We start from the raw sequence: 27,546 nt of genomic DNA, 5'->3' as shown, positions 1-27,546 counted from the left end.
CCCTCCCAATCCCACCTTGTTTCATTTATTCTTTTCTTACCCCCCAAGCCCCCCACGTTGCATCTCCACTTCCTCATATCAGGGAGATCATATGATAATTGCCTTTCTCTGATTGACTTATTTCGTTAAGCATAATACCCTCTAGTTCCATCCACGTCGTCGTAAATTGCAAGATTTCATTTCTTTTGATGGCTGCATAGTATTCCATTGTGTATATATACCACATCTTCTTTATCCGTTCATCTGTTGATGGACATCTAGGTTCTTTCCATAGTTTGGCTATTGTGGACATTGAGTAGCTTGCCATCTTAACAGTTATACTAAATTAAATTAAGTAATAGATAGTCATTAACTATCTAAATCATTTCCAAGGCAGATAAACCACTAAGACATTAATTACTAAGCACAAGTGTAAGCTTATATACTTTTGGCTTTTTATTTTTATATGGTATGAAGAAATACCTTTGGGTCTATTAATAAAAAGGAAAAATTGTACCAGAAGAAATATATATATTTCCAGGAATTGTGAGATGGCATATTCATAAAATTTACTAATTTACTACAGAATATTGATATATAGCAGACAGTTAACAAGTGTCTACTTCCTTGTTTTCACTGGAAATTGAGATTCCTGTGGGTTAAAGATCTCAGTCATGTATAAGTGAATTGCTAGAAACTTCTAGGAATAATAAGGGTAAAGAAAAAACTGCATGGAAATTATGCAAGAATGTGGGCCATATTTCTGCTAAGGAAAAAGGAGAATAATTTTGTCTTCAAAGTAAAATTGTTTAGAGGTTGATTAAAAGTTATTTTAAGGGCACCTGGGTGGCTCAGTGGGTTAAGCCTCTGCCTTCAGCTCAGGACATGATCTCAGGGTCCTGGGATCAAGCCCCACATCAGGTTCTCTGGTCAGCAGGGAGCCTGCTTCCCTCCCCAACCCGCCTCTGCCTGCCTCTCTGCCTACTTGTGATCTCTCTCTCTCTCTGTCAAATAAATAAAATCTTTAAAAAAATAAAATAAAAGTTATTTCAGAATGAAAAAGAGGAAAATATAGGGCAAAAAAAATTGCATGGATATAGAAAGTTGTAGAGGGTTTGTGGAGAAAGAATTTCATGTGTGGTCAAGCTGGCTTAGCTTGAATTGATTTATTTTATAAAGTTCTAAAAATGAGCCTGATAGTGTAAGATGCAAAACTAACATTTGGTTTTTTTTTTTTTTTCTGTTGAAACAACAAACTTTTCTTGGATGACTGGTCTGCTCTTTCTATGAGATTGTAGAAAGTTTTTCTTTATCTTTTAAGTAAAACTGCCTAGAAAACAAAGATTATGTTTTATCCAAACAATTTCCTGTGTTTACATTAACCATACCATGTCAGTGATTATTTAAGAGAACACAGACTTCTCACTTCTTAAAAAAAATATCTTTATTTGAGAGAGGGAATGTGCATGCACAACCGTGGGGAGGAGCAGAGGCAGAAGGAGAAGCAGGCTTTCTGCTGAGCCCCAGAAGCAGAGCTCCATCCCTGGACCCTGAGATCATGACTTGAGCCAAAGTCAAATGCTTAAACAACTGAATCACTCAGGCACCGACCCCCACCCCCCCAGACTTTTCACTTTGAGAAGAGCTAGGGGTTTACAGTTTGTTTCATTTTTACATTTCTTACAATTTTGCCTTCCCCGAAATCAACTCCTAAATGAAATCCTGGTCTTAAACTGACCTTGCACTGGGTCCCTGGAAAATCTCCAAGGATTTGTTCTTTCACCTTGTAAAAGGAGAGATGTTAAAAATAATCTGGTTTATTTGACATGTTGTATTGCTTGGACGGCACTGTCAAATCAGAAGTACTTTAACTTTCCTGTTATACTCGAATGGGTAAATATTTTAAATTAAATATATAAATATTTTAGAAATTGCATGAAATTCGTAGAAATTTGTCCATGCTTTGTTGCTTATGAAATGTCCTGGTATAATGTTATCAGTCATAATTCTAGTTATTATCTTAATGTGTTGTATGTCACAGAGACGATTACATTCCTTTGTTGGTTAATTGTTTTATAATGAGCTCTCATCAGATCTTTAACCACGGCTATTTTAAGCCTCTTGTCATTTACAGATAGTAAGCTTTCCTCTGATGCTTTCCTGAAAGGTCATGCCAATCAGCTGGCAGCCAAAATGCTCCATTTTCATTAGCAAGGAGAATTTCAGAGACCCCTGGAAAGGACTAGGGCAGGTATTGTGGGGAACAGGCTTCTGATGACATTCAATGACCTTTAGATCACATTGCTGACCTGAGTAAGGGTTTCCAGAACCAGTAGAGAAGCTGACGGGTTCATCAAATTTCAAACCCAAGATCAAGCAGAACAAGAATTAATTACATGGGACTGAATTAACCAGTGAAGGATGATTCTAGTTTTCCCTTCAAATGTTGCTGGGTTTTGTTTTTTTTTTTAATGTTCTATTTTCTGGGTTTACAGAACTGCTTTCCCTTCTATCTCAAGCTGTCTATAATTCATAACAATTTAGTAGATGGTACTTTTGCAAGCAGAAACATAACAGGTTATCTTTTCTCCCTGCCTGATCCCTCCAGAATTTGGAAACTTACATTTAGTATTCTTATTTTCATGGCAATATAATTATTTGCATAAGTTCAAGAAGAATCCATTTCCTTATGACAGAATGTCATTGGAAACTGGTTATATTCCCAAGGCCTTGGCTGGAATGTTGTGTTTGAGAATGATGTGCGTAGAACAGAATGGAAGAAACTGAGATTGATTCATGGAGCCCTTCTGGAAAAACCAGCCTGGGACCTGGCTTTGCAGGGCTCCCGGCCTTGCAGGCGAGTAAGGAAGGTCATTTCCTGGCAGACCCAGCGACCTTTGGCTATACCGGGGACATTGAAAGGAGAGGAATTCACCCAAATCTATAGGCATTGCCAGAAAAATCGGGTGGTGAGTTTTTAGCTTTGCTTCCTAACCTTGAGAGGCTCTTAAAAGGCTAGCCTGTAAGGATACAAAGGATTCCAGTGAAGCAAAGTTTAAAAGGCCTATGTAGTCAATTACCTTTTTCACTGCCCTTGTGTGAAAAATCATGCCAAATCTAATGAAATTGGATGTATTGTATAAACGGGAATCAACAAGAGAGGTGTCTGTAGAGACAGATTTTCAGTGTTCCAATGGGAAACTATGGCACATACCCTTGGCTTTTTTTTTTTTTTAAAGATTTTATTTATTTATTTATTTGACAGACAGAGATCACGAATAGGTAGAGAAGCAGGCAGAGAGAGAGGCAGAGAGAGAGGAGGAAGCAGGCTACCTGCTGAGCAGAGAGCCCAATTCGGGGCTCGATCCCAGGACCCTGGGATCATGACCTGAGCCAAAGGCAGAGGCTTTAACCCACTGAGCCACCCAGGTGCCCCTACACTTGGCTTTTTAAATGATAGTCCTATTCATTGTTTTTGAGCTGTTTTTGCCCCTTGGTGAAACTCCGTTTTCCTCTCTACTTCGATGTCCACCTGTACGCTGGACTGGGTTCTGCCTTCTGCACCTGGTGTTGGATCTTCTGGTTTCCTTGGAGATCTAGCTACAACTCTCCAAACTGACGTTTCCAATTTTCCTGCGGACCTGCAGTCACTGAGAACTAAACCCCATTGCCCAGATCCTTAGGGGGAGCATCTGAAGAAGCCCTGGGAGCTGAGGCTTGACGCTTCCACGCTCTTCTCGGAGGAATAGACATGGCCGTGACACTGATGACTGGGCCATCGCCAAGGACATTCAAGCCACAAACCAGGAGGTCCTTTAGATTTCCTCTGGTGCTCTCACTTCACCATCCAAAGATGCTCTAGGCTCAACTTCTAGAAATCTCCACCGGCTGCCTTCTGGGCTCAGAAACTGGGTTTCATCCAGGGTCCGGCCATTCATCTTTGGTTTTCTTTTATTTGCATGGAAATCGCCCTCATTGAAATGCCTGGTGCTTTGCAACATCCAGCAAACATCCTCGACTACCAAGCCTCACAGATGGTTCTGCGGGCCACTTCTGAACAAAATGACTGATGAGAAATGGACTCGGAGAATATCTTTTTCTTTCCTCGAACAAGAACGGGGAAGGACGAAGACTGTCCCCTCGACCAGACCTGACCGTGGGGCTTCCGTGCCCCTCTAGCATCACTGGCATGTGGCAAGAAATCTGCCATGTCTGTGTGGCAAGAGCGCCCACCCGTCCTCAACATCTGGTCAAATTCGCTCGTCCCCCACCCCCACCCCCCACCGCCTCTGTGGTCACCAGGCCTGCCTTCAGCAAGACTCCTGTTAGGTCAGTTTAGCAAGAGCCCCTCACCCCTCACTATCTTAGCCATTCTCCACCCAGAGACGCCTCCCCCTGCCCTGCTCATTTGGCTGTAAATCCCCATTTTTCTGTCTCAGGTGAGTGCCGTGGGTATACTGAGGCTTTTTCCCCCTCGTTGCCATAGTTCTTGAATATAATCTGTTTTTACTTGCACCTCCGTCCAGCTCTAGTTTTCCATGTCAGCATCTCTGCCCAGATCTAGGTCAGAATTCTGCATCCTCTAGAAGCACAGCTTCCCCCACCCCATTCTTCAGAGCGCTCCAGGGAGGGGCTGCCAGCTCTTTTCCAGGACTCGAGTGACACCCAGTGGTCATTCTGGGACACCGCCCATGCTATGCCCCCCATCCCCTGCCCCTCTGCTTCTGGATCCTGTCGCAGACTGGCTATGCCCCGGAGAGCACAAGGACACAACCAACTGGCGATCCGCATCGCCTCTGTCATCCTTTATTGCTGTCAACACCGTCTCCTGCAAAGAACAGAAGGGGCCAAGTGGCCCTGAGCACAACACTCCCTCCCACCCATGCACACGCCTCCTCCCTTCCTCTGCCCTGCACAATGAGGGTCCTAATGCAGAGCACATTGTGGGCACGAAATGAGGCCGTGGGTGGGAATGCCCCAGCACGGAGTCTGGAGCGGAGAGTGGAAACTGTCAGCACCGGGGACTGGTGCCCTCGGCTGACGTTTCGGACCTAAGGTCTGCAGGGCCAGATTGGCAAAAAGCAGTGGGTAGAAGGAAGAAGGAGCTAATGGAACATTCATGGGGGACCTTCTCCCCAAAATGGAAACCTGGCAAATGCAAAGCTGTGGGTTCGCAAGAAAATCTGGCTCCCTGCATATGGGTGTGAGGGGGAGAGGGAGAGCGGCAGAGAAGAAGGAGGGGAGAGAGGCAGTAGGAAGGTTCCGTGGAGCATGCATGGCCGTGAGCCCACAGGTGGGCACCTGGCATCTGTCCAGCCCTGGGCTTGCTCTGCTGGGCCTGGGAGCCACCACTCCCCCCAACTCAGGATCAGACTGTGAATGCAGAGAGGCGGCCCTCTCCTCCCCAGAGGTTGGCACAGTGATGCGGGCTGTCAGCTACCCAGCTGTGGCTTTCTAACAAGCAGCTGACACCACCAAGTGTGACAAGAAACACAGTTCGGGAGGCAGGGCTGCCCGTTACTCGGGTGCGGGCCCCGGGCCCTGCCAACAGCTACTCGGGTGCGGGCCCCGGGCCCTGCCAACAGCTACCCAGCTGGAATTCGCACCCTCTGCCCGGGCCACCCATCCAGGATCTCATGCTGTCAGGGCTCTGTAAGAACAACGGGATGTATTAAGCACCTGCTGTATGCCAAACAGGTGCTCAGGGCTTTGTGTTTGCTATCTCATTTAATCCTCTTAAGGACCCCATGAGGTGGGGGCTAGTGATGGCTTTATTTCTAGAAGGAGCAAACGGGGGCCCAGAGAAGGTCAAGGTCATGCAGCAGAAACAGGGTTTGAACCCTGATTCCGGAACCTCCGCTTCAGAGAGCAGCCAGTCCAGCCCCCTCCTCTTGAGAAAGGGGGTGGGAAACGAGATTTGAATCAGAAGACACGGGCTCCAACTCCAGACAACCTGTTCCCTTGGGCCTTCTATTTCTATCTGTGAAATGAGGATGAATCATTGCCGAGACCCTCTGGTGATCAGTAAGACAATGGATGAGAAAGAGCCTTGGGACCGGTCGGAGCTACACAAATACTGTGTTCTCGGGACCAGGATGAAATCAGGCTCAGAAAGAGGAGGGGCTTGTGCGGGGTCATCCTTCCTCCAGCTGCCTCCATCAAGACCTGGGCTTTCTCTCCCGTGCCACCCCTGCTCTGCACTCAACTCTGCTCCTGTCCATCCCCCCCAACTCCCCGCCCGCACCAGCCTCCCTCCTGGATCACCCGCTCCCCTCCTCTCTACCTTGCCTGCTAACACCCATTTATCCTTCAGGCAGGTCCGAAGGCTTCCCAGAGCTGCAGGTCTGGATGGCGGGTCCCGAGGTCTGCTTGCCTCAGGGCTCCCTGCTCCTCACTGACCTGTTGGTGTCTGTGTGTCGCTACCTGGACTGCAAGTCTCAGGTGGAGGGGAGAGCCCCTGCTGCTCCCACTGAATCCACAGTGCCCAGCCCAGTCTCACCACCCTGGATATCCGTGTGATGGATGGATGAACCCACACCATGAGTTAGTGGCTTATCCAGAACCTAGGCCTCCCCCTAGGGCAGATGTTTAAACCCTTGGAGTAACATCCTTGGTCACTGCCCTCCCCACCCCCGAGACTCTCCAGTTCTGGATTCCTTCTGGGACAAGCCTGCTGAGGGGAACCATGGGGTCATGGGGGCAGAGTCTGACAACACCTGGCTCGGGTCCCCTGCTCTGGCCATGTTAGATGTGTGGTCTTGCAGTAAATTGGAACTTTTAACAGCCCGTGGCTGAAGGTGGGTCGCTACTCTGTGTCTGGACAAGGGGAGCACTCAGGACCCGGGGGACTACTTGGGGGGGGTGGGGCACACGTGGACTCCCCCTCTCCCCACTCAGGGTCTCGGACAATGTCCTACTTTGTTCTCTCATCTGGATGGGACCCCGTTTCCCAGCCAGCCCAGCAATGCCTGGCCCATCCCAGGAGCCACCAGCCCAGGCACTCACTGACCCAGAAACCCAGTCACCTCACTCCCCACCACGCCCCAACACCGCCTGCTTCTCAGACCCACAGCCACACCCCCACTGTCGTACACCGCGGTCCCCACATCTGCTCGTCAAGACTTTCACAGCTTCACGGACACCCCGGGAGTGGGAATGCGGGACAGTGACTCCAGACTCAGCCCACATGTGCACAGTCAGCCCAAAGCGGCGACTGTGGAGCGCCTCCCCAGGAGGGCACTGAGCCTGGCACCTTGGTGGAGAGTGTGCCCACCGCTCCACCTCCCTCGCTGACTGACGGCTTCCCCAGGCAGCAAGAAACAGCTGGTGAAAATCTGTAGAGAGCTGTTGTAAAAATGCATCCACATTCAAAGGCTGTCCCCTTGGAGGCGGGGCTCTCACTCCAACAGCGCCCAGTGGTGAAGTGATTGAACCTTATGGGGTCCCTGTCACCTCCCTGTGGGTCTCCCCCGATCACCGCAGGCCACGCTCTCGGCCATCTAGGTTGCCCCCTAGGCCTCAAGACGCTTGAGCTGCCCAAGTTCACACATGCAGAGAGTGGTCGTGTTGCAGAGAATGGGGTGGGGGGGGACCCTCACTGCTCCCAGGACCAAGCCCAGGCTTCTCAGCGGGGCGGCAAGGCTCTCCTTCATGCAGCCCAGCCCGCTGCCTCACTTGTGTTGGCTCTGGAAAGCCCCTCCCTGCATTCCCTGCTCTCCACTCTTGAGCTCCTGGCCATCCCTTACCTTCCACATTCTCTCTTGACCATGTCCCATTCAGCATATACATCAGCGACTAAAAAAAAAAAAAAAAAAAAAAAAAAAAAGGACAAAGATTCTTGCCCTCATGAGCTTACACTCTGGCGCGGGAGACAGAGGTAGGGTGTCAAGTGGCAGAGAGCAGAGCTGGAAGGGGCCAGACCAGGGAGAAAGGAAATGCTGGGGCCAGTGGGCAGCATCTGGCAGGCAGGTGGGCACCAGCTTTATGAAGACGGGGAGATCCCAGTGCAGCTGGAGGCAGTAGGGAGTGAGCGGTGGGGGAAGCCCATTCCAGGAGGAGGGAAGAGCCGGGTCCTCCGGAGGGAGCATGCCCGTGTGCTCGAGAAACAGCTCAGAGGCCCAAGTAGCTAAGGTGTTGCAGGGAGAGAGTTAGGAGCTGGGTCCAGAAGCAGGATGGGGCGTTATGGGGACCTCCTAGGTCCCGGGAGGACGTTGGCACTTACAGGGAAATGGGGAGCCATTGCCCAGCATGAGTAGAGCAGGGACCTGGTGGGACGCCAGGTGCTGTGCTGGCTGACTGGCTGCTGCGTGGAGAAGAGACAGCAGAGGCCCAGCGTGGGGGCGGAGAGGATGAGGAAGAACGGCTGCCCTCGCCCACCCTGGGAACGGCGGCTCGGACCAGCCATCATGGCAGCCCTGAAGGTGGCGAGAAGTGGTCAGATTCTAGATGTTTCCTCTCTCGTTTTATTTTTTTAATGTGTGCATTTTACTAAGTGTTTTATAAATACATACAGAATCTAGTTTTATTTTGAAAGGAGTGCCAACAGATTGGATGTGGGATGTGAGATATGAGAGAAAGAATTTGACATGCAGATTTTTGCCCTGGGTGGGGGAGGGCAAAGATGGAGGAGCCCCCCCCCCCCCCCCCAGCGAGAAGGAGAGAGGCAGGTGGCAGAGGCTCTCCCGCGCGTGCATATTGAATTACCTTCCATCCCTCTACGGGGAAGCTCTGCACACCCCGCTGGGCCACCCCGAGAGCCCACTTTGTGCTTTGGCCCCCAGGTGAGATGTCAGACCCCCAGTATTCCTCTGGGAAGCCTGGCCTGGCCCTCCTGGGTGGCAGTCATTGCTCCCCACGCTGCCCCTGTCCCAGCATATTCTGCAGCCTGCTTTGTGGTTGCCTGTGGACTTGTGTCCCCTGATCTGAGAGCCACTTGGAGTCTGATGCCTCTTTGTTTCTCTGCTCTTAGCACAGGGCCTGGCTTGGAGCAGCCCTGGGAGTGCACCTGTGGGTAGGGGAATGGCTGTCCTTCCAGGAGAGCAGGCTTTCCCAGGGAAAGTCAACGACATCCCTCTGCAGTCCCACGTCTCAGACCCAAGCAAGGTGGCCTGGATCTCTCACTGGAACCTCTGTCCCCCATGGCCTGCCTCTTCCTTGGTGGCAGATGGCCCAATACATCCAGCGCCCTGAGCTGGCCTCTGCTGTGGTCTGAATCCTGCTGGGAGCCGAGGTGCCTGGCTGGGACCCGGCCACACTAGGTCCGCACCCGCCTCTCTGCAACCGCCTACCTCAGACCTTTAGGACCATCGCCAATAGATACGCATTGACCTCAAGCTCCTCTTCTGTGGTTGTAATGACTAGAGCATGTGGGTAGGGGAGGAGGGAAGGAAGGGGAGAGGCAGGGAGGGAGGGGAGGAGGAAGGAAGGGAGGAAGGAAGGGCAGATGAATTTACCACTCAATTTTGCCTGCTGAATGAGGCAGAGCCCAGAGCACCAGCTCCCAGACCCTCTGCCAACCACCCCTGGCTTCCCTTACTGTCTTCACATCAGGGAAGCATCACTCAATCCAGATTCTAAGTGTCTGAACTTGAACTTCTAAAGGATGCTATGGCTCTTGAAGTTCTCCCCAGGATATTGAGCCCTGATTTTGTTTGTTTTCTTAAAAATCTCTGAATCCCTACTTCCCAGCACTGGTGGGGGTGCCCGATGCTCAGTGGGGGCTCACTAAATGCTTGTTGGATGACTGTGTGATCACAGCCCCTTACATGTTCTCCCTTATTATATGAGCATGGCCTTTCTCCTCCCAGACCTCAAGGTATGGGTCAGAGGCCACATCCGTAATATTTTCTGGCCTCCAAGGGCAGCACAGTGCTGAGAACCCAGGAGTCTCCAGGAACAAAGACCCGTTATATTGGTGAGCTATCCAGTGTAACAGACCACACCACACCTTAGCGACTTGAAATGGCAGGCTTTATTCAGCTCACAATTCTGCAACTGGCAACTTAGCCTGGGCTCAGCCAGAAAGTTTTCTTGGTCCCAGCGAGCTTCTCTTGTGGGTCATGGTCAACAACGAATGGGTTTTGCTGAACTTTGCCAAGAGTTCTTATATGTCCAATGTCTGAGTGGACACAGCGGGGCTGATGGACTTTGGCTCCCACCTGCCAGTGGGCCAGCCCAGGCTTCTTCTTGGCAGAGCCTGGCATCCTGAGAGAGTAGAGCACCAGGTCTCCTTGGCCCAGGCTCGGGAACTGGCAGACCATCCTTACGTTCCACTACATTCTACTGACCAAAGTAACTCACAGGGCCGACGTGGAGTTCAGATTCAGCCCCTGGGAAAAATAAACTCTACTTCTTGATGGACAAAGCTGAGCATTGCTTCATGAGAGGCAAGGATGCAGTGAGGTTAAGGACAATTGTGGCCAATTGTGCATTTTGCCATGCCAGTGGGGCATTAAAGAGAACAGAATCCGTTCAGTTCAGGTCACTTTGGTGTTCATTAGACTCTAAGTCTGATAGCACTAGGAGCTTCTGAATTTGGATAGAAATTTTGGGTCCCTCTGATGCCCCCTTTCAGGTCCTTTCTCCATCTCTGTGACATTTTCCTGGCTATGACACACATGTGGCAATGGTGCGTGTGGATATCCTCATGCTCTGTCTCCGGAGAGATGGAAATGGCATTAATCTTTCCTACCTGAGGGATTTTGGAGAGCAAAACTGGAACAGAGGAGAAACAAAGTCCAAGTGCAGCTCTCAGATCCTTGGCTGTGTGCCAAGACTGTATTTTGCAAGATCCCTACTCTGCCCACACTTGGATGTAGGTTGCGTGACCCGTTCCCAAGTCCACCCTGCATCCTGATTTGGGGATCAGGGTGGAGGGAGAACTTAGGGTAGATCCTGTATCCTCTTCTCCTCCTAGAAATTCCTGGGTTGGGGTTCAGAATATCTCTCTATCCTACCACCAGTTGATTGCTTCTGAGCACGTACGACTATCGGAAAGTGTTATTTGTTTTTGTCTATATGTAGGGGCTATTCTCCCTCCGTAGCATGCCAGGATTTTATCTTTTCCATTGCTGATCAGTTGCCCTCTGGTGCTGAGTGACAAAGGAGTACCCTAGGCCATGTGCTGAAGGGTGACTGCAGAACTAGAGCCTCTTGGGGATGGCATGAGAAGGCTTCACGAAGGACAGGTGACCTTGGATCCCATGTTGACTGATGAGGGGGCCCATGGCTGCCTAGCACTGGAGCTTATGCCTGCCACAGCGGGGCCGGCTGGAGAAGAACGGCTTGAAGTTTTTCTCGTAGGTGGGCAGGCTCTCTCGGAAGCAGTAGGCAGACTGCCTGTCACACTCACATGCCCGCAGCCCACAGAGGCAGCTGACGCTGGGGCCGAGGGCACATTGACCTGCAGAGAGAGAAGGGGTCACTGGGGGCTCCGCTTGGTTCTAAGGTCTGGGAAAATGGGGGCTTGCTGCAAGGGGTCAAGGGTTGGAAACAGAAAGGGAGGAAATTTGGAGTCTGTCTTCTGGGTCCCTGGTCACACCTGGACATGGCACAAGGACTGGAGTGAAGAGAAGCCTGGAAGGAAACGGGGAGGGGGAGGCTAGGCTGCACATGGGGGTGCCCTGAGTGGGCACGCAGACCAAGGACATGGGACTCACTTTCTCAGAACTCACCTCATATATCCAGCTGCTTGCTTGACATCTCGCTGGGATGTCTCAGGCATCTCCAGCTTAAGGCATTCAGAAGGGAACACTCAATGTAGTGCTCCCTCCACCCACCAACCTGTCCTTCACCCACGCTCGAGGCTCGAAAACGGCACTGCCTCCTACTTGAGCCTGAAAGTGAGCAGCAGCCTGGGTTCCTCCCCTCCTTCCACTTTGCACATCCAGTCCACAGCAAACGCCACTGATTTCTCTTTAGAGTACCTCACGCTCTGCCCTCTTCTCTCCACCTTCCTGGCCACTCCCGCATTCCCTGTCCCCACAAGCTCTTCCTACCTAACAGGAGGAAATGAACAGGGACTTTCTTAGACTGTCACCCCTATCAGGTCCACTCCCCTGCTTCAAGCCCCAGTGCAGTTTCCTAGTACTGCGGGAAGACATCCAAATCCTCACCAGGGGCCGGAGAGCAGCCTTGCTGTGATCTGGCCCTTGCAAACCTCTCCATCCCCATTGTCCTTTGCTCTGCTCTGGGCACATTGTCCTGTCACATGCTTGGCTCCCTCTTGTCCCAGGGCCTTTATTCTCACCATTCTAAAACACTTCTCTCCAGGATCTTCAAGTGACTGGATCTTTCTCCTCCTTTGGGTCGTGGTCAGATTTCCTCTCTTCAGAGAGGCCCTCCTGGGCACCTGACCTAGAGCGCCATCCAGCAGCCCCTCTCCCGTCTATCTCATTCACTGTGCTTCGCACAACCCATGCATCTCTTATGCATTTGCTTGCATGTGTCTGTCTCCCCTCGACAGAGTGTGAGCTCTGCGAGGCCAGGGTTTTGTCCATCTTGTCCATCACAGCATCCCCAGCGTGCAGAACAGATGCTAGTGCATAGTGGGTGCTCAACCAAGGGTCGCAGATAAATGAATGCAGCCAGCCTCGCTCTGGGCCTTTGGGGTTGAGTGTCTGCCCTTTGGCCAAGTCACCACTAGATGGGGATCTTTTATTTAGTTGCCAGAGCTGCAGTGCTCTGTGTGTGTGTGTGTGTGTGTGTGTGTGTGTGTGTGTGTGTGTTCTGCTCTCTTCTGAGGGTTGGGGCTGAGGAAGGGAGGCAGCCAGACTCACCAGTTTGTTGATCATGGGCAAGTTACTTGCAGCATCCACATTTACAAAATGATGATGAGAACTACAAGTGTCAAAAATAAATAATGGCGTCTGCGGGGCAGGCTCGTTCTAAGGGTTTTGGCCGCCGGGTACGGAGGGAGCGGTTTGCACGTGGCAGGCACACCCACCGTGCTCCGTAAGTGCTGACGGTGATGACGATGGTGATGCCTCTGGGAAGAAGAGGAGCCCTTTGAAGTCGGTCCCAGCGCTGGCCGTCCTCTGTTCATTTGCCTTTCTCCCTCTGAAGTCCAACTCCGGCAGCAAGCTGTCCTCCCACACCTCCCCAGAGACTTTGTTTCTCAAGACGCGTCGACAGCCATCCTACACTCCAGCTGTGCCCTCCGTGTGCCCTCCTGGAGTGTGCCAAGGATGTTCCCGCCCCTGGCTCTCGGTCCCTGCCACTCCCACAGTTCCCGACACCTGGGTCACCTTTGCCCTCACACTCCCTCTTTCCCTCTGAGAAAATCCTTCAGGATCCATCAAGCCTCAGCTCCCCCCAGAAGCCCCGCTCAAGTCCCTGTCCCCTCCGTGTCTCTGGCCTCCCTCGTACCCAGCACACCCCTTGCTTCCTGCCGTGGTCTGAAGGGGCCCACTTGGACTCATGGCTGGTGTCCTCGGGGGGCTACTTGGATGCAGGGCACTGCCCCCCTTCAACCATGCTATCTTCGGGAAAGGGCCTGTCACTCGTCCAGGCCACTGTCACTCGTCCAGACCCCTGTCACTCTGCTTCGATCTCCTCCTCTTTCTCGTCCTCTTCTGGTTACATCTGTCTTCTCTTCCTCTTTTCCATCTCTACCGTCCTTTGTTCTTTCTCTCGCTTCGCTGTCCCTTTCTGGCTTTGTCTGGTCCTTTCATACACATAGATTCTGACCCTCTCCTGACACACAGCGCGACCTCTGAACACCTCACCTGGGCCCCAGGCCCACTGGAACTGTTGAGCCGGGGCCAACGGCTGTGGGCTATCATTTCCGGGGCATCCCACAGCCATGGCCTGGCCAGGCCCCTCAAGACCTGGAAGGAGAGGAAGCCTGGGCCGAGAAATGTCCTCCTTGCCTGCCAGCTTTTCCAAACCAGCCTGAATCCAATTCCCGGATCTTTCAGTTTGCTAGTGGAGACGCCAAGACAGGAACTGAGACGAAAGGACCTGGTGTCTTCAGGGCCGTTTTTCTCAGCCCATGGAGTAGACTTCCACAATGGGACAAAGCAGGACGCTGTACAGGAATGTTCACCACAGAGAACTCAGGCTGCTGACAGGCCTCCACTTGCCTGTGCCCCAGGCCTCCACCCTGCTCTCTAAATTATCTCCCTGGGCCTCTGGTTTGGTCTCAGGGAGTTAAATCCCATCTGAGGGATGCCTGGTTGGCTCAGTCGGTTCTGTGTCTGCCTTCAGCTCCAGTCATGATCCCAGGGTCCTGGGACTGAGTCCTGCATCGGGCTCCCTGCTCAGTGGGAAGCCTGCTTCTCCCTCTGCCTCTCCCCCTGCTTGTGCTCTCTCTCTCTCTCTCTCTCTCTCTCAAATAAATACAATCTAGTTATAAAAGAAAAATAAATGCCATCTGAATGCCCATGACTCTTGGGTTCTTGCCCCAGCCAGGTGTCTCCCCTGAGGTCTAGACTCCCGTATGCTCCTGGACACTTGACTTCCCCATCGGGTTTCTGATAAGCATCTGAAAGTCAGGAATCCTCATGCCAAGTGCTTGCTGGGTCTCCGTAGCCTGTTCTTCCCCACCTGCACAAGCTCAGACACAACACAACAAGCTCAGACAACACCTTCCGCACAGCTGCTGGGTCCGGGAACCTTGGATTCTGTCTTTTTCCTCCCCACCCCGCATCTTATCCATCAGCAACTCCTGACAATCAACCTGGAAGCTTCTCCCAGTGCTCACTAATGGCTCCCCCTCTTTCCTCCCCGGTTCCCCAACCACCATGGACAGTGGCCAGAGTGATCTTTCTAAAGCAAGAGTAGACCATATCCTGCAGCAAATGCTCTGGCGGCTTTCCCTGCAACGGAAGGAGAAGACGCCCTCCTCCCCTGCCAGCCCAGCCCTGCGGACCCTTTCCCCATGCAACACCAGCCACCGAGGTCCCGATGCCCATTATCGCCTCTGCTCCTGCCACACTGGCTAAATGCTGCTTCCCTCAAGGGCTTCTTCGGCCCCCTGGAGTAGCTGTCCTTCCCTCTCCCCGTCGTCATCGTTCTGTATCCTGTTGCCTTGTGGGAACACTTCATTTCTCAACATTTGGGAATACTGACTCGCTCCCTGGAGGCCAGCTCCCTGGCCAGGGAGTGTGTCTTCTCATTACATATCTTCCACCCTAAACATCCAGGGAGCACTGCATCCCTCGGTGCTGCTGCCCCACTGGCTGGAGGTTCACCCTCTGTGTGGCAGCGAAAGATCCCCATCCGGGCAACGGGAAGCAGCGTTCTCCGTTCAGACCGCCCCCTGCGCGCTTTAGGATTTCAGGCACCTCGCTTGTCCCCAAGGCTGTTTCCTCGGCTTTCAAATCGGGAGACAGACATTAGCATTGACCATTTTATGAGTTCATTCATTCACTCATCAAACAGGTATTGAGTTCTGAACATGTGCCTGGTCTTTGGCTAGGCACTGGAGGTACAGGTCTGAGCCCGCAGACCCTGCTTTGCATAGCTTTCAGGGTGTCCTTCTTTGTGGGTTCTAACGAGGACAATGCCCCCCACACAAGACAGGCTCTTTCCTCGCCCTCCTGGAACTCACATTCTGGTGGACTGGGAGAACGGATGCATAAACAAACAAGGCAATTTCAGGTAGAGGCAAATGTTAGGAGAGAAAAAAAGGGTGATGTGTCAGCGGGTGAGGTGTTGTGAGGGATACATCCAGTAATGAAGGAGAAAGAGCTTTGCACACCACGAATCCCAGTGGTTGCCATGTTCACCTTCCCTCGTCGGCGGAGGGAGAAGTCAGAGGCTCTCAGACACGGAGGTGGAAGAAGGACCAGGGCTGGAACCTGGTCTCTGCCTCCCATGGCCCCTTGCACAACGCATACACGGCTGTGTGGGTGGAGGGGGTGGGTGTCTCTGCTGGCTAATCTTAAAGTCCCTTGCAAATGCCAAGAACTTACATAAGCCCACTCAGAGGAGGGATAACAACCTCCCTGGTCCCCCGGTTGCTGCTCGAGGGCGGCCGTCCCCACCTGGCAAATTGGCCCCAGGGCTTGGGTTACAGGCCTTTCTCTGCACTGATCTCCCAGTGACATTTAAAGACATGGACAGGCCAAGTTGTTTTTCTCCTTTCCCTTCCCTGCTCACTGACTGCATCCCGGATCAGCAGCAGGTTGCTAGGCAACCCGGGGCCAGGCTCTGGGTAGGGATTTCAGAACTTGGAGGTTGGGGGTTGGTGGTGGGGGGAGGCAGTTAACCCTTACAGGGCTGCGCTTTGAACCGCAGTGTAACTGGGGTGGGAAGAGCTTTTCTTCTCCAGGGAGTTAATGACGATAGCTTGAGGGGATACAGGGGCAGAGGAGAGGCTTCCGAGAAATCTAACAGTCATGAAGAAAATCCCGGTGCTTTTCTGCAAAAGTAAGGGGGGAAAGAAAACTTAGGGGCAAAAAGAAGTCCCGGCTTCTAAAAGGAAAAGCGTTGCCTAAGCACCTGCTAAGGGCCAGACCCGTTAGTGCGGTTACTTTAGCAACTTTACAAAGTGCAGAGTATTAGCCCCATTTTACAGATGGGGAGACTAAGGCCCAGGGTAGTCATGCAATTAGTTGGCTAGAAGTGGTGGAGCTGGGATTCAGACCCAGCTCTAAGCCTGACTTCCAAGTCTGTGCTCTCTCTGGGCCTCTTAACAGGGAACAGAAAGCTACAACAGAAAGATCTGGGGCATCACAGAGGAGCCGAATTCATCTGTCTTTCTCTGTCTGCTGGGCAGGTCTGAGCGTTCTGATGAATATGCTGCCGACAAGGAGGGCAAGTCCAACAAGACTTGCAATTGTGGGAGCCCTCCAACCAAGCGCACCCCCCCAACACCCTCTAAGCAGCCCCATGCCATGGGCGGGGGCGGTGGTGCAGTGCGAGGCAGGAGCACCAGCTCTGGGACCAGACAACCTGGGTCCGACTCAGAACTCTTCTCTCCCTGGCCGTGTGACCGTGACCATCTCAGCTAACCTCTCTGAGCCTCAGGGTCCTTCTTGAAAACCACATTCACCTCAAAGGTGGATCCCAGGGGTTAGAGTGCTTTGTGTAAAGCACCTATCACAGATGCTCACAGACTGCCGCTGTCACTAATGTGCCTGTTTTATGGATAAAAAAAAAAAAACTGAGGCCCAGAAAACTCAGGCCAAGCAGTGCGTTCCAGAGCACTGGAAAAGCTAAAGACACATGCGTTTTAGTCTTGCCTGTTAATCAGATCAAACTCTTATGCTTTCTGGGCCTGTCTCCTTGTCCCTATAATGAGGGGTTGGTCTAAAGGGACCCCCAAGGGCGCTTTCGGCTCTGGAGAACGCCAGGAGAGCAGGACCTGAGTCTGCCTTGCTCTGCGTCCCAGCCCCTGCACAGCACTGGCTCTGGATGGGCACCCAGTAGGCGCTCAGGCAATACTGGACAAGTAAATGCATGTGCCCGGGTCTGGTTTGTGGGCTCAGCAGGTACCAGCAGCAGACTCACGATCAGAACCCAGATCACCAGCTCCTGGCCCTGCTCCTGGGAGCTGGGGCTCGGCAAGGTCAGGTGGGGAGGACAGGGGGTTGGCCTGGTACTCACTGTCTGGGAAGCACCCGCCCCCCTCCCCATGCTAATACCCTTAGCAGGGGGCCGGACTCCAGGAGGGCTTCTCAAGCTTTAGGGGCAACTGGCTGCCTGGCAGGATCTGTGGGAAGCACAGCCCAGGCTGCAAACTTTCCTCACCAGCTCCCAGCTCGGGCCTGCACCTCCCATCACCACCCAGCAGGTGTCAAGCAGAGGATGTTTCCGTGTGCCACCTTGGTGGGGGGAGGGGAGGGGTCCCTCTTGTCACTCAGATCACTGTCTTCCCCAACTCCTGGGGTCCCAGGCTGTGGCTCTGGCCCTACATGGGAGAGGGAGGAGGACTGCTAAAGCAGCTGCACAAAAAGGAAAGAAAGAAAGAAAAGAACAGAAAAGAAAAGCTGCTCCAGGTGCAGAGGGCAGAAGCTCACCCCAAATCTGGCAGCACAGTATAGGCAGGTGCTTTGCACCGGCTGAAATTCTACTTCCCTTCTCAGATCACCTCCTCCCTTCTTCTTCAGTCCCTGCACTTTATGGGGGCACCAGAGGACAGAGCTCCTCGAGGATATTTTCTCTAAAAGTGGCAACTTTTCAAGCACTTTAAGGTAACACTTGACATGACAGATGTTATGATCAAGAGGAAAGGCAATGAGAAGAAACCATATGGAAGTGAGACCACGAGCCAGGCTGAGAAGAGTCAGGGGCACCTTTTCTGCGTGCGCCTGCTCCAGCCAACCACCAGGCTTGCCCCCCTCACTCCTGCAAGGGTGGGGGCGGGATGGAAGGGTGAGAAGAGGCAGCCAGAAGCTTGGTCCTTGCCTCTGAGGGCATCATATGTCAAAGTAAGCAACTTCCTCCAGCCCTCTTCCCTTGCCCACCCACCAGGCCCTGACCCCATCCCAGCCCCTGCACATGGTCTGCAGGATCTCCCAGGAGACACACGGCTTTAGGTATGAGCACCGCCATGGCCAGAGAGCTCTAGCACAGAAGTGTCTTTGAGCTCACTTGGGAAATGGGGGTTCTCCCCATTGACAGTGTGGCTGGGGGCTGGGGGTTGTGGAGGCTGAGACGTAGACCTTCTGTCCTCCCATTGTGGGGCTCTGAGACCCCAGCCTCATCCCCCACCCCCGCCCAGCTCAGGTCTCACCAATGGGTCAGGGACAGCGCATAGTCCTAATGCTTGGTCAGTCTTGGTATGTCCTGAGCCAGGGCTCCAGGGTTGGGGGTGCTGGGAAGCCCTAGGGTTTGGGCACTGAGCACCCATTCTAAGGAGGGGGGAAGTGAAAGGAAGGGAGGTGGTTGTTCCCTGACCTTGGGGGGCAAGTGAATTCCGATATACTCACAGCTGAGCACAAATACACGTAGGGAGGAAAGTGGTTTGTGCAACTCTGCAAGGCCAGGTGGGAGGCCAGTTGCCCTAAGGGACACTCAAATCACTGGCTCCCCCCGAATGAATGACATTTATGAGAAAGTTACAGCCAGGGACTTCGAATGTGCTTTCTCTTTAGATCAAACTTGCCCTAGACACCCCAGGAGCCCCCAAACATGCTCCGGGATAGCAGGGGCCACTCCCCACCTCCTGGACACTCAGTGCTTGCCCACCCTTGTTCTTTGCTCTCCTCCTTGAATAGCCTTGATGACACATGAGTTCCCTTCCCCAACCCCCTCCTATTTACTTTTGTGCGCCCCCCACCGCCTCCCCCGACAGCACCTACCAGGGCTTGGCATGTCCTCGCCCTTAACAAATATTTATTCAACTGAAAGACAGCTAAGCTGCTTTGTTAACACATGACAGACAGAGGAATGTTCTCGACGGCAACAGTTGCCAAGCAAAGCTGCAAGATTCAATGTAATCTCAAGTCAACAACTACTTATGGAACAGGTGCTATACCCCAGGCTCCCGGAAGGTGCTGGAGATGCAGCCATGGACAGGTGAGACCAGAGACCAAGCAAGCACTCCCAAGAAGCTCCGATTCCTAGAATCGTCCATCTCCATCTCAAAGAGCTCCTCTACCAGGAGGCAGGCATTAAGGAGAGGCTCAGGTTCAAGGTCATGCCCCCGCAGAGAGGGCTACTCACAGGCCACAGTCCCATTGGCGATGTGGAATTCGTAGCTGTTCAGCACGGGTTGGCAGCCAAACTGCTTTAGCTTCCTGTAGCAGCAATCGTGCGCCAGGCAACATCTGGGGGCCAGACCAGAGCAGGTGATGGGGGAGGGCCTCGGGGTATCGGGGAGGGGGGACGGAGGGGCAGGGGGAGCCATGGGCGGACCCTGGAAAGGACGCCCCTGCCTCCTCCCCAGAGCGAGAAAGCATTGATGACAAGGAGGTAAGTTCCTGAAAATATTAACAATATAAGCATAACCATTCACATTTCGTGAGCCCTTTCTAGTACCTTCTGCTACCTCATTAGTTCCTCCATGTAACCCTGTGAAGTGTGAATGTTGTCTCTATTTTTGTAGGGGAGGAGATGAGCTCCCAAGAGGGGAATTTCCTTAAATGATACAGCTGGAAAATCATACACACACACACACACACACACACACACACACGGGGCTCAAACCTAGGTCCATGTGACTCGGTCATTCACGTAATGAATTTTTCCTGAGCACCTACCATGTGCCGAGCACTGTGATAGTCCCTGAGAAGACAGGGCTCACCAAAACACCCAAAGCACCATGTTCTCATGGTGCTCCGAGTGGCCCCAGGGCGGAAAAGGAAAACATGAAGAAGAGAAAGCAGCTGGGGCAGGACCGGGGACTGGATTCTAAGACACACAAAAGCAAATGCTCTGGGCCAGATGCTTCCGTCCTTCCTCTCACCAACCCTACCTGGGAGCGGGCTCTTTGCTCTTTGTCATCTTTGTCTCATGGCATTAAAATTGTCATCAGCCTTTGGGCTTGGAAGGGGAGGGACAGAGGGTCCAAGGGTCCGGATTTGGAAACAGGCAAATTCTTATTCAAATCCTAACTTGGCCACTCAGGGGCTGGTGTGTCTTTAGGCTCTGTCATGGTGGTTTCGGGGGTCCTCACGGCTGCTGCCTGTCACCTAGGGATGGGACCACTGCCTTGGCCACCGGATATGTAAGGATTAAGTTAGGTCCCATTTGCCAATCCCCGACCCCAGTGCTCGGCACAGGATGGGGGTTCCGTCTGTGTCTGCTCCCCTGTAGTGCTCGGGGATTCCTCTGGATGGAATATTTCAGGCTCTCAGGAGCCCAGCCCCAAGGAATTAAGCTCCAAGAGTGACATTTCGGGTCCCACTGCAGGAATATATTTACGCACAGGAGCTTCAAAGTGGTGAGAAACGTCTTATTTCTCCACATGAATGATGTACAAGCTTTCCTGTTTCCTCCCTCCCCATGCCCTCGCCAGGTTACGCCAACCTCCACTTCTTCTCAGGACTCACACGCCCCACCCCACGCTGAAGAGTAGGCCTGGCAGCCACGCTGGGCCATGTGGCCTCGCCCAGATGGACAACTTTTCCAAACTGGGCCACTGGGATTCTCTCTCCCGGAATGTGGAATTAGGCCCAGGAGACAGCAGGGCGGCCTTGCTGCGGTCTAATCCTAAAAACTGGGTTGCTGAGCGAAGATCACGTTTGCCGTGACGTCTGAGAGCTGAAGACGTTTCTCGAGCTCTGAGCAGGACTGACTGGATGATTTTTCAAGGCCTGGTGCGGCACGAGAATTCGGGGCATGTCGTCTGGACACAAGGGTTTCAAGATGGTGGCTGCGGGACTGCGAACGGGCCTCTGTCTCTCGCAGTGTGAGATCCTAACACCCTGCCTCGTCTCAGGCTTGGGTTTCAGTGCACATGAAAGGAGAGCAGGCCCGGAGCCCCCAGACTCACCTGTCTGTGTCGTCCACGGGGGTCCCTTTGCCCCCAAGGCCACAGTAGCAGCCATAGCCGTAATACGAGAAGAAGGCATTCCGTCCTGTGATGAGTTTGACCATCCTCTGAAATTGCCAGAAGCTGTTGTGGGCAGGGACCATGACTGCCGGCCAGAACACGGGAAAGAAGACACTGGGTAGTGAGAACATGCCAGCCTGGCAACCCGTACCGAGACCGCTGGCCTCTGGGACATCAGGAGACCCCGAAACATGCCCCCAGACATGGGCATGGCCCGGGATGATCAGCCCCTTTCTTGGAGGAACGAACAGGATCAGAGAACACTGTGTCCCACAGCCAGTTTCTTGCCAGCCCAGGACGAGAACCCAGCTTCCATGATGTTTGGGACATTACCGTCAACCATGTCTCCCCCCAGCGCACCCCCCACCCCGCCAAGTGGAAAACCACCACCCCAGGCAGAAACACCCTTGGGTCTCATGCAACATGAATAGGAAAAGTTTAAAACCAGAGATGCCAGTTCCTACTAACATCCTCAGGCATGTACAATCTCTTAAGAGGCAGAAAAGATGCCCTCGATCTTATTTTTTTTAATGGCAAATATACAGGGACCTGGCAATTTTTACTTCTACAGAATATTTACAGAAGTGGGGGTAGAAAACACACACACACACACACACACACAGGGATGTTTGCTGCAGCTTGTCCCTTGTGGTATCAAAAAATTGAACACCACCCACATATCCACTAACAGAGGGAGAGTAACTAAATTGTGTCTTGAAAACATCTACTTTTAATAGCAATCTCTCAGGGATTGAGCAGTGGGATTGAGGAAGTAGGTGGAGAAGAAGATAGACACCATTTATATACTTTTATGCTGTTTGACTTTTTTTTTTTTTTACAGTGACCATGTATTACTTTTCTATTAAAATGGTTAAAATGTACATGTGGAAAAGCCTAGAAGCATGTCTACCAAACTCTGAAGAGTGGTTACCTTTGGGTATAGGAAAAGGACTAGGGTCTGGGAAGGGTGAGAAGTGGCTTCGGCTTGTTATATTCATTTATTTTACTTTTTAATTACCTGCATATATTAATTTTGCAATAAAATAACATAAAAACATGAACTTGGGGAAGAAACACAGAAACAGAGGCGTTTGGAACACGTTCACAGGAGACTCCCCATGTGAAACTGTGGTTTTGTTGTCCTAAAGCACCACAGAAGGGGTGGGGAAGCCTGAGGTAGTCATTGCTGTCCCCCAGCAGCTCCTCGAGAGAGAGGACAGGCACTGATCTTGGGGAGGGCCCACCACGGGGGCTGCAGATGTGGTCCTCCCTGCGTATCTCCCCCCACCCACCCCCACCAACTCATGATCTTGAAAACTGTAAATTCCACCCCGGACTAAAGGGAAAATGGGAGCTCCATTTCTGACATTTTGACTTAGAGACCTGACAGCTACAAAGCTGAAACAGACAGAAAAACGGATCTGGAGGAAATTCTATGAATCAAACTCATCCGAGTCAAAGAGTTTTCCAACAAACTCAACACAGTTTGCTAGCAAGTTCTTTCTCACCGTGCAGGGGTGTGTTATCTGATCTCTTGGTAGCAATGACTTATAATTATCCATTATTCCATAAGTCACCATAAGAGAGCCTTTCTGATGAGAATTAATTGTCCCTAAATTAGCTAGATATACGTCTGCGTTTTTGTTCTGGAATCTACGTGACTTTAAACAAAGGCAAAGAAGGAAAGAATAAGAGGCTTCCAAAGGGGGTGTGGGGTAAAACTGTAGTCAGGGCCCCTTTCCTTAGCAAATGGTTAGCAACCTTTGATTTTTCTCGAAGTTTCATGAGGTCCCAATGCTGGGACCGGCCCATTTTGTAGAAGAAACAGAAGGAGCAGGACTTTGGTGGGAGCCTATTCCTCTCCTGATTCTCTTTTGAGTAACACCTGATTTTCCCCCAACCCGATGACACGTCAGAAGGGGCTGCCCGGAGACACGGACACCCAGATGGGAGGACAGAGCCCTAGAGCTCTCCCAGCTCCATAGTACTTACGGCAGGAGGCAAAGACCACGAGAACCCCAATGGCCTTCATTCCCGAGGACACCAGGGGGTCGGGGGCAGGGCGATCACACCTTTCTCTGCTCATGAGGGGTCTGCCAGCCGAACTCCTGAAAATAACCAAAATGAGGCGAGGCCATGTGGGTGCCAAATCCCAATCACAGCTCAGGGCTCAGAGCAAAGGGATCTTTTTCAAACCTAATTATCTCTGAATATGATACCCTTTCTGGTATTTAGAACCTAAATATAAAGATACGAAGGGCTCCGTTGTCTGAAGAGTACAAGTGTTTCTTTTCTTTTTCTGGCAATCGTCCCCTCTTTTTTCCTTTTGAGGAGTCGGTATTTCCACAGTTCCCAAGTTTAAAGGCATCCAGGGTGTCCGTGATGGAAATCCCACGCCGGGAAGTCCAGCCCCACTAGCAAGGTGGGCCCCCACCCGTGTCTTCCTTCCTTCCTTGGTATCAGGTATCTCATTCAGGAGCTTGACTCCTCTGAACCTGGGCTTCCCCTCCTATCAAGTGAGTCTAAAAGACCTGTCAGTAATTTCAAACATTTATTAAGGAGTTCCTCAATGCGACGTGCTGTTTTCTTCGAGGTCTTTGCGGGCATTCCATGATTTCATCCTCACAAACAGAGAGGCTCTGCCATTGTTTTAGAGACAGAGAGGGTCAGAAGAGCTTCCTTGAACCCCCAGAGCCCCCAGCTTCGCAGACTTGGGGGGCCCAATGGAAACAAGGCAGGGAAAGCTGCTCGGTACCGAAAAATGCTCGGACAGCGAAACACACCCTTCTTAGTACTATTTGCAACACTAAGGGTCCTCATATGTGGCTCGCTTGCCACAGGACAACAGAGGAGGGCTCAGGGACCCCCCTTGTCCCAAGGAAGCTTCCCATCCCCGTTCCGGCACAAGCTCTAAGTGCAAGTGGCCTTGATGTGGCCCATCAGGAATCAGGCTCGATCTGATAACAGCAGGACTCGGAGTACAAACAGTAGCTCTGTTGAGCCCAGAGAATTTGATAGGCACTGAGCTTTGGCTAGCTTTACTCTCCATGACAAAGTTACCCAGGAAAACTTCGGAACGAGCTCCCCGCTGCAGGGCCCTGGGCCAGTGCATCAGGTGTCGTTGCTACCTCTGCCCCTCTCTGGCCTGGTTCTGCTGGAGGATGTAAGGCTCGGCCTGGACCAGGCCTGGTCTCAGCCAGCCTCCGTTCCAAGTGCTGCAGGGAGGTTTTTAAATTAGGTTCCGTCTCTACAGGCTGGCTCCCTTTCCTCTTCTGAGTCTGCAAAAATAACCGTGCGATGGTGTAGTCCAAGAAGAAGGCATGCACGTCTTTTAGATGAGCAGGTGATGACGCTTTGGAGAGACAAAGAAAGGGACTCGGGTGTGTTACTGGTAATGAAATCAGTGTCTCTCTGTGCGCCAACTCCTCATCTATGCGTCAGCTTCTCTGAGTGTCAACTTCCCCCCCTGTGTGCCAGCTTCTCCTCCTCTGTCAGCTTCTCCCTCTGTGTGCCAGCTTCTCTCTCTCTGTCAGCTTCTCCCTCTGTGTGCCAGCTTCTCTCTCTCTGTCAGCTTCTCCCTCTGTGTGCCAGCTTCTCTCTCTCTGTCAGCTTCTCCCTCTGTGTGCCAGCTTCTCCTTCTCTGTCAGCTTCTCCCTCTGTGTGCTAGCTTCTCCCCTCTGTGTGCCAGCTTCTCCCTCTCTGTCAACCTCCCATCGTGTGTGCAGCTTCTCCTTCTGTGTATCAACTTCTCCTTCTCTGTCAGCTTCTCCCTTTATGTGTCAGCTTCTCCCTCTCTCCAATCTATCTTTGTTCACTTCCCGACAGGTGTCTCTCCTGGGAGCCTCACGAGAATGCACTTCTCCATCTCAGAATCTGTGTCCAGGGAGGCCGACTTAGCCCCATGTAGAGTGATAAACAGTGAACTCACCTTCAAAAGGAGGAGTTGGAGGGGGCCTTGAACTACCTTAAATTTGCATTCCACTCCCATTTGCTCCTCCTACAATCCGACAGGTAAAGCCTGTCACTTTCCTGTTTGGCAGTTGAGGAAAGCAAGGCTCAGAGAGCAGTGACACACAGCTACCGAGTGGCAGGACCAGAACTGAACCTCTGGTCCCGACCTCCCAATATAGCGCTCTTTCCACCTCACCAGGCTCCCTGCCTAGACCTCTTGCCCATGTGGCCTTTTGAGGGTGACAGAGCATTTTCACAGACGTCTACTGGCCTCTACGTCTGGGACTGAGGCGAGACGGGCACGGTCCTCTCCTTTGACTGACTGCTTGCAGGTGCTTTGGATTGCACTGAACTGACAGCAGGGGCACAGGGCCGGAGGCCCAGGGACGTGACGAAGGGCGAGAGTACGGTGGGGAGCATGGCACGGACTCCAGCTCCAGCCCCTAGCGTGGCAGCCAGCGGGTCGGCAGGTGCCGGTGAGCGACACTCTCAGACCCGTCAATTCATCTGATGCAGACAATGCTGAAGTGTGCTGAAATGTCGGCTGGCTTTTCTCCCCGCAGAGAAAATGAGGAGGAAAGAACCCACGAGCTCCATGATCAAAGCTCATTCTATTTTGCTCACCTCTTTGTTCCCAGTGCCTCCCGGCACACGCAGGGCCTGGCACACACGAGTATGATGGTGAGGATGAGTCACTTTTGTGTCACACTTCCACACCCTGCGAGGCTTCTGAGCACAGCCCTCGGCCGAAGAAATACCGCTGTCACCTTCATCGTGCAGATGAGAGAGCCAGGCACGGAGAGGTGAGAAGTAAATCCATATTTGAGGAACGAAGGAAGGAAGGAAGGAATGATCAGAGGCTGATGATGCTTTGAGTTACAGAAACATGAACAAAACTATCCCCTCCCCCAGGGCCAGCACGGACTAAGCACTCTTTGTGGATTATCTCCCTTAATTCTCTTTCAAGACTCCCCTTGTGGCCCAGATGATCAACCCCAGTTTCTAGATGGGAGAACAGAGGCCGGCAGGAGTGAGGGATTTTGTCCTGCACACCGATGGAGCCAGGACTCGCCCCAGGTGTGTGGACCCCAAAACTGGCATCCCTAACCCTGAGCCATTCTCCTGCTTCCCTGCAGGGCACGGTGCCCAGGGCTCTACCTACCCAAAACACACTGAACGTTCTTACTTGAGACACAATTCCAGCAAGGGGTCAGCCTCTTTTTCTCAGACCCAGCAGTTGAACGGGAAGGGAGTTAAATGGTGGCTTTTAGTAGGCAGGCAAGGGAGAGACGGGAGTGATGAAAATGGTAATGGACCAAGCCTGCGAACCTGGAACCACTGAGTGTGGGGACGGATAGTTCTGACTACAGCAACACCGTTGCACCTGGAGTGTTGTTGACTTCAAGTCGTCAAGAAAAGGCTGCCTTGTGTAAGAGACTGCGGTGCAGGGCAAACAGCTCCGGATTCTCTGTTGGAGAAGAGGGCAGGAGCGGGGCTCCCCCACTGTCTGGCAGAGGCACTGAAAGTCCCTGAGTCTTCCCTTCATCATCCGCAAGGTGGAAACAATGAGTCTGCCCCTCCCACGGATTGCCAGCAAGACTGAACAAGTTCCTGAGGTCGAAAGCACTTGGCCAACAGTAGCCAAGGTGAAGTACCATGTTTGCTCTGTTCTGCTTAAGAAGACAGGGAAGGAGGCACAACGTTAATGGACGTTTTCTAATAATATGGGGAAACAGTAGAATCCTGCACTTCAAGAGGTGGATTTCATTATCTAGAAACTTCCCTCTTGCAGGTCCTGTTGGGATGCTCAGGCATCAGGACGCATAGTAACTGTGCCAGCGTCTTGACCTCTCCACCAGGGCACACACCCCGGCCTACTTCTGCTTGAAGATTACCCATGGTCTCAATCAACACGTCTAATGGGATCGAGGGCAGAATAGCACACTGGGTATAGACTCCAAAATTTGGAAGCTGATAGTTCAAAAAGAGGCCACCTGCTCTTTGGGGACAAGCTGCTGAGACACTGAAGCTCTTGCCTTCAGCCCAGCCCTGGGGGAGGTCATTTAGACTTCAAACCAGATATCCTTGGGGGATGCCAAGTGGCAGCCAGCTGGGTCCCTCGGTGGAAAAGCCAGCTGTGGAATCGGCATTGTCTCTTCATTAATTTAACTCAT

At 52.2% G+C, this 27,546-nt stretch overlaps 1 protein-coding gene across 1 annotated transcript; it reads right to left on the bottom strand.

Annotated features, from left to right (window-relative positions):
* Nucleotides 1-11,210: 11,210 nt before the first annotated feature.
* PLA2G2C (phospholipase A2 group IIC) lies at nt 11,211-23,453 on the bottom strand (the record flags this gene model as incomplete). The annotated part of the gene is made up of 4 exons (XM_080802532.1): nt 11,211-11,380; nt 19,591-19,694; nt 21,362-21,506; nt 23,414-23,453. 4 exons carry the CDS (start codon nt 23,451-23,453, stop codon nt 11,211-11,213), a joined length of 459 nt encoding a protein of 152 aa, XP_080658658.1.
* Between the last annotated feature and the right edge of the window lie 4,093 nt (nt 23,454-27,546).

The sequence above is a fragment of the Martes martes genome (genome assembly GCF_963455335.1).
Source record: "Martes martes genome assembly, chromosome: 4".
Classification (NCBI taxonomy): Eukaryota; Metazoa; Chordata; class Mammalia; order Carnivora; family Mustelidae; genus Martes; species Martes martes.
The sequence above is the reverse complement of the archived record's forward strand: the minus strand, read 5'-3'. Positions and strand labels throughout refer to the sequence as shown.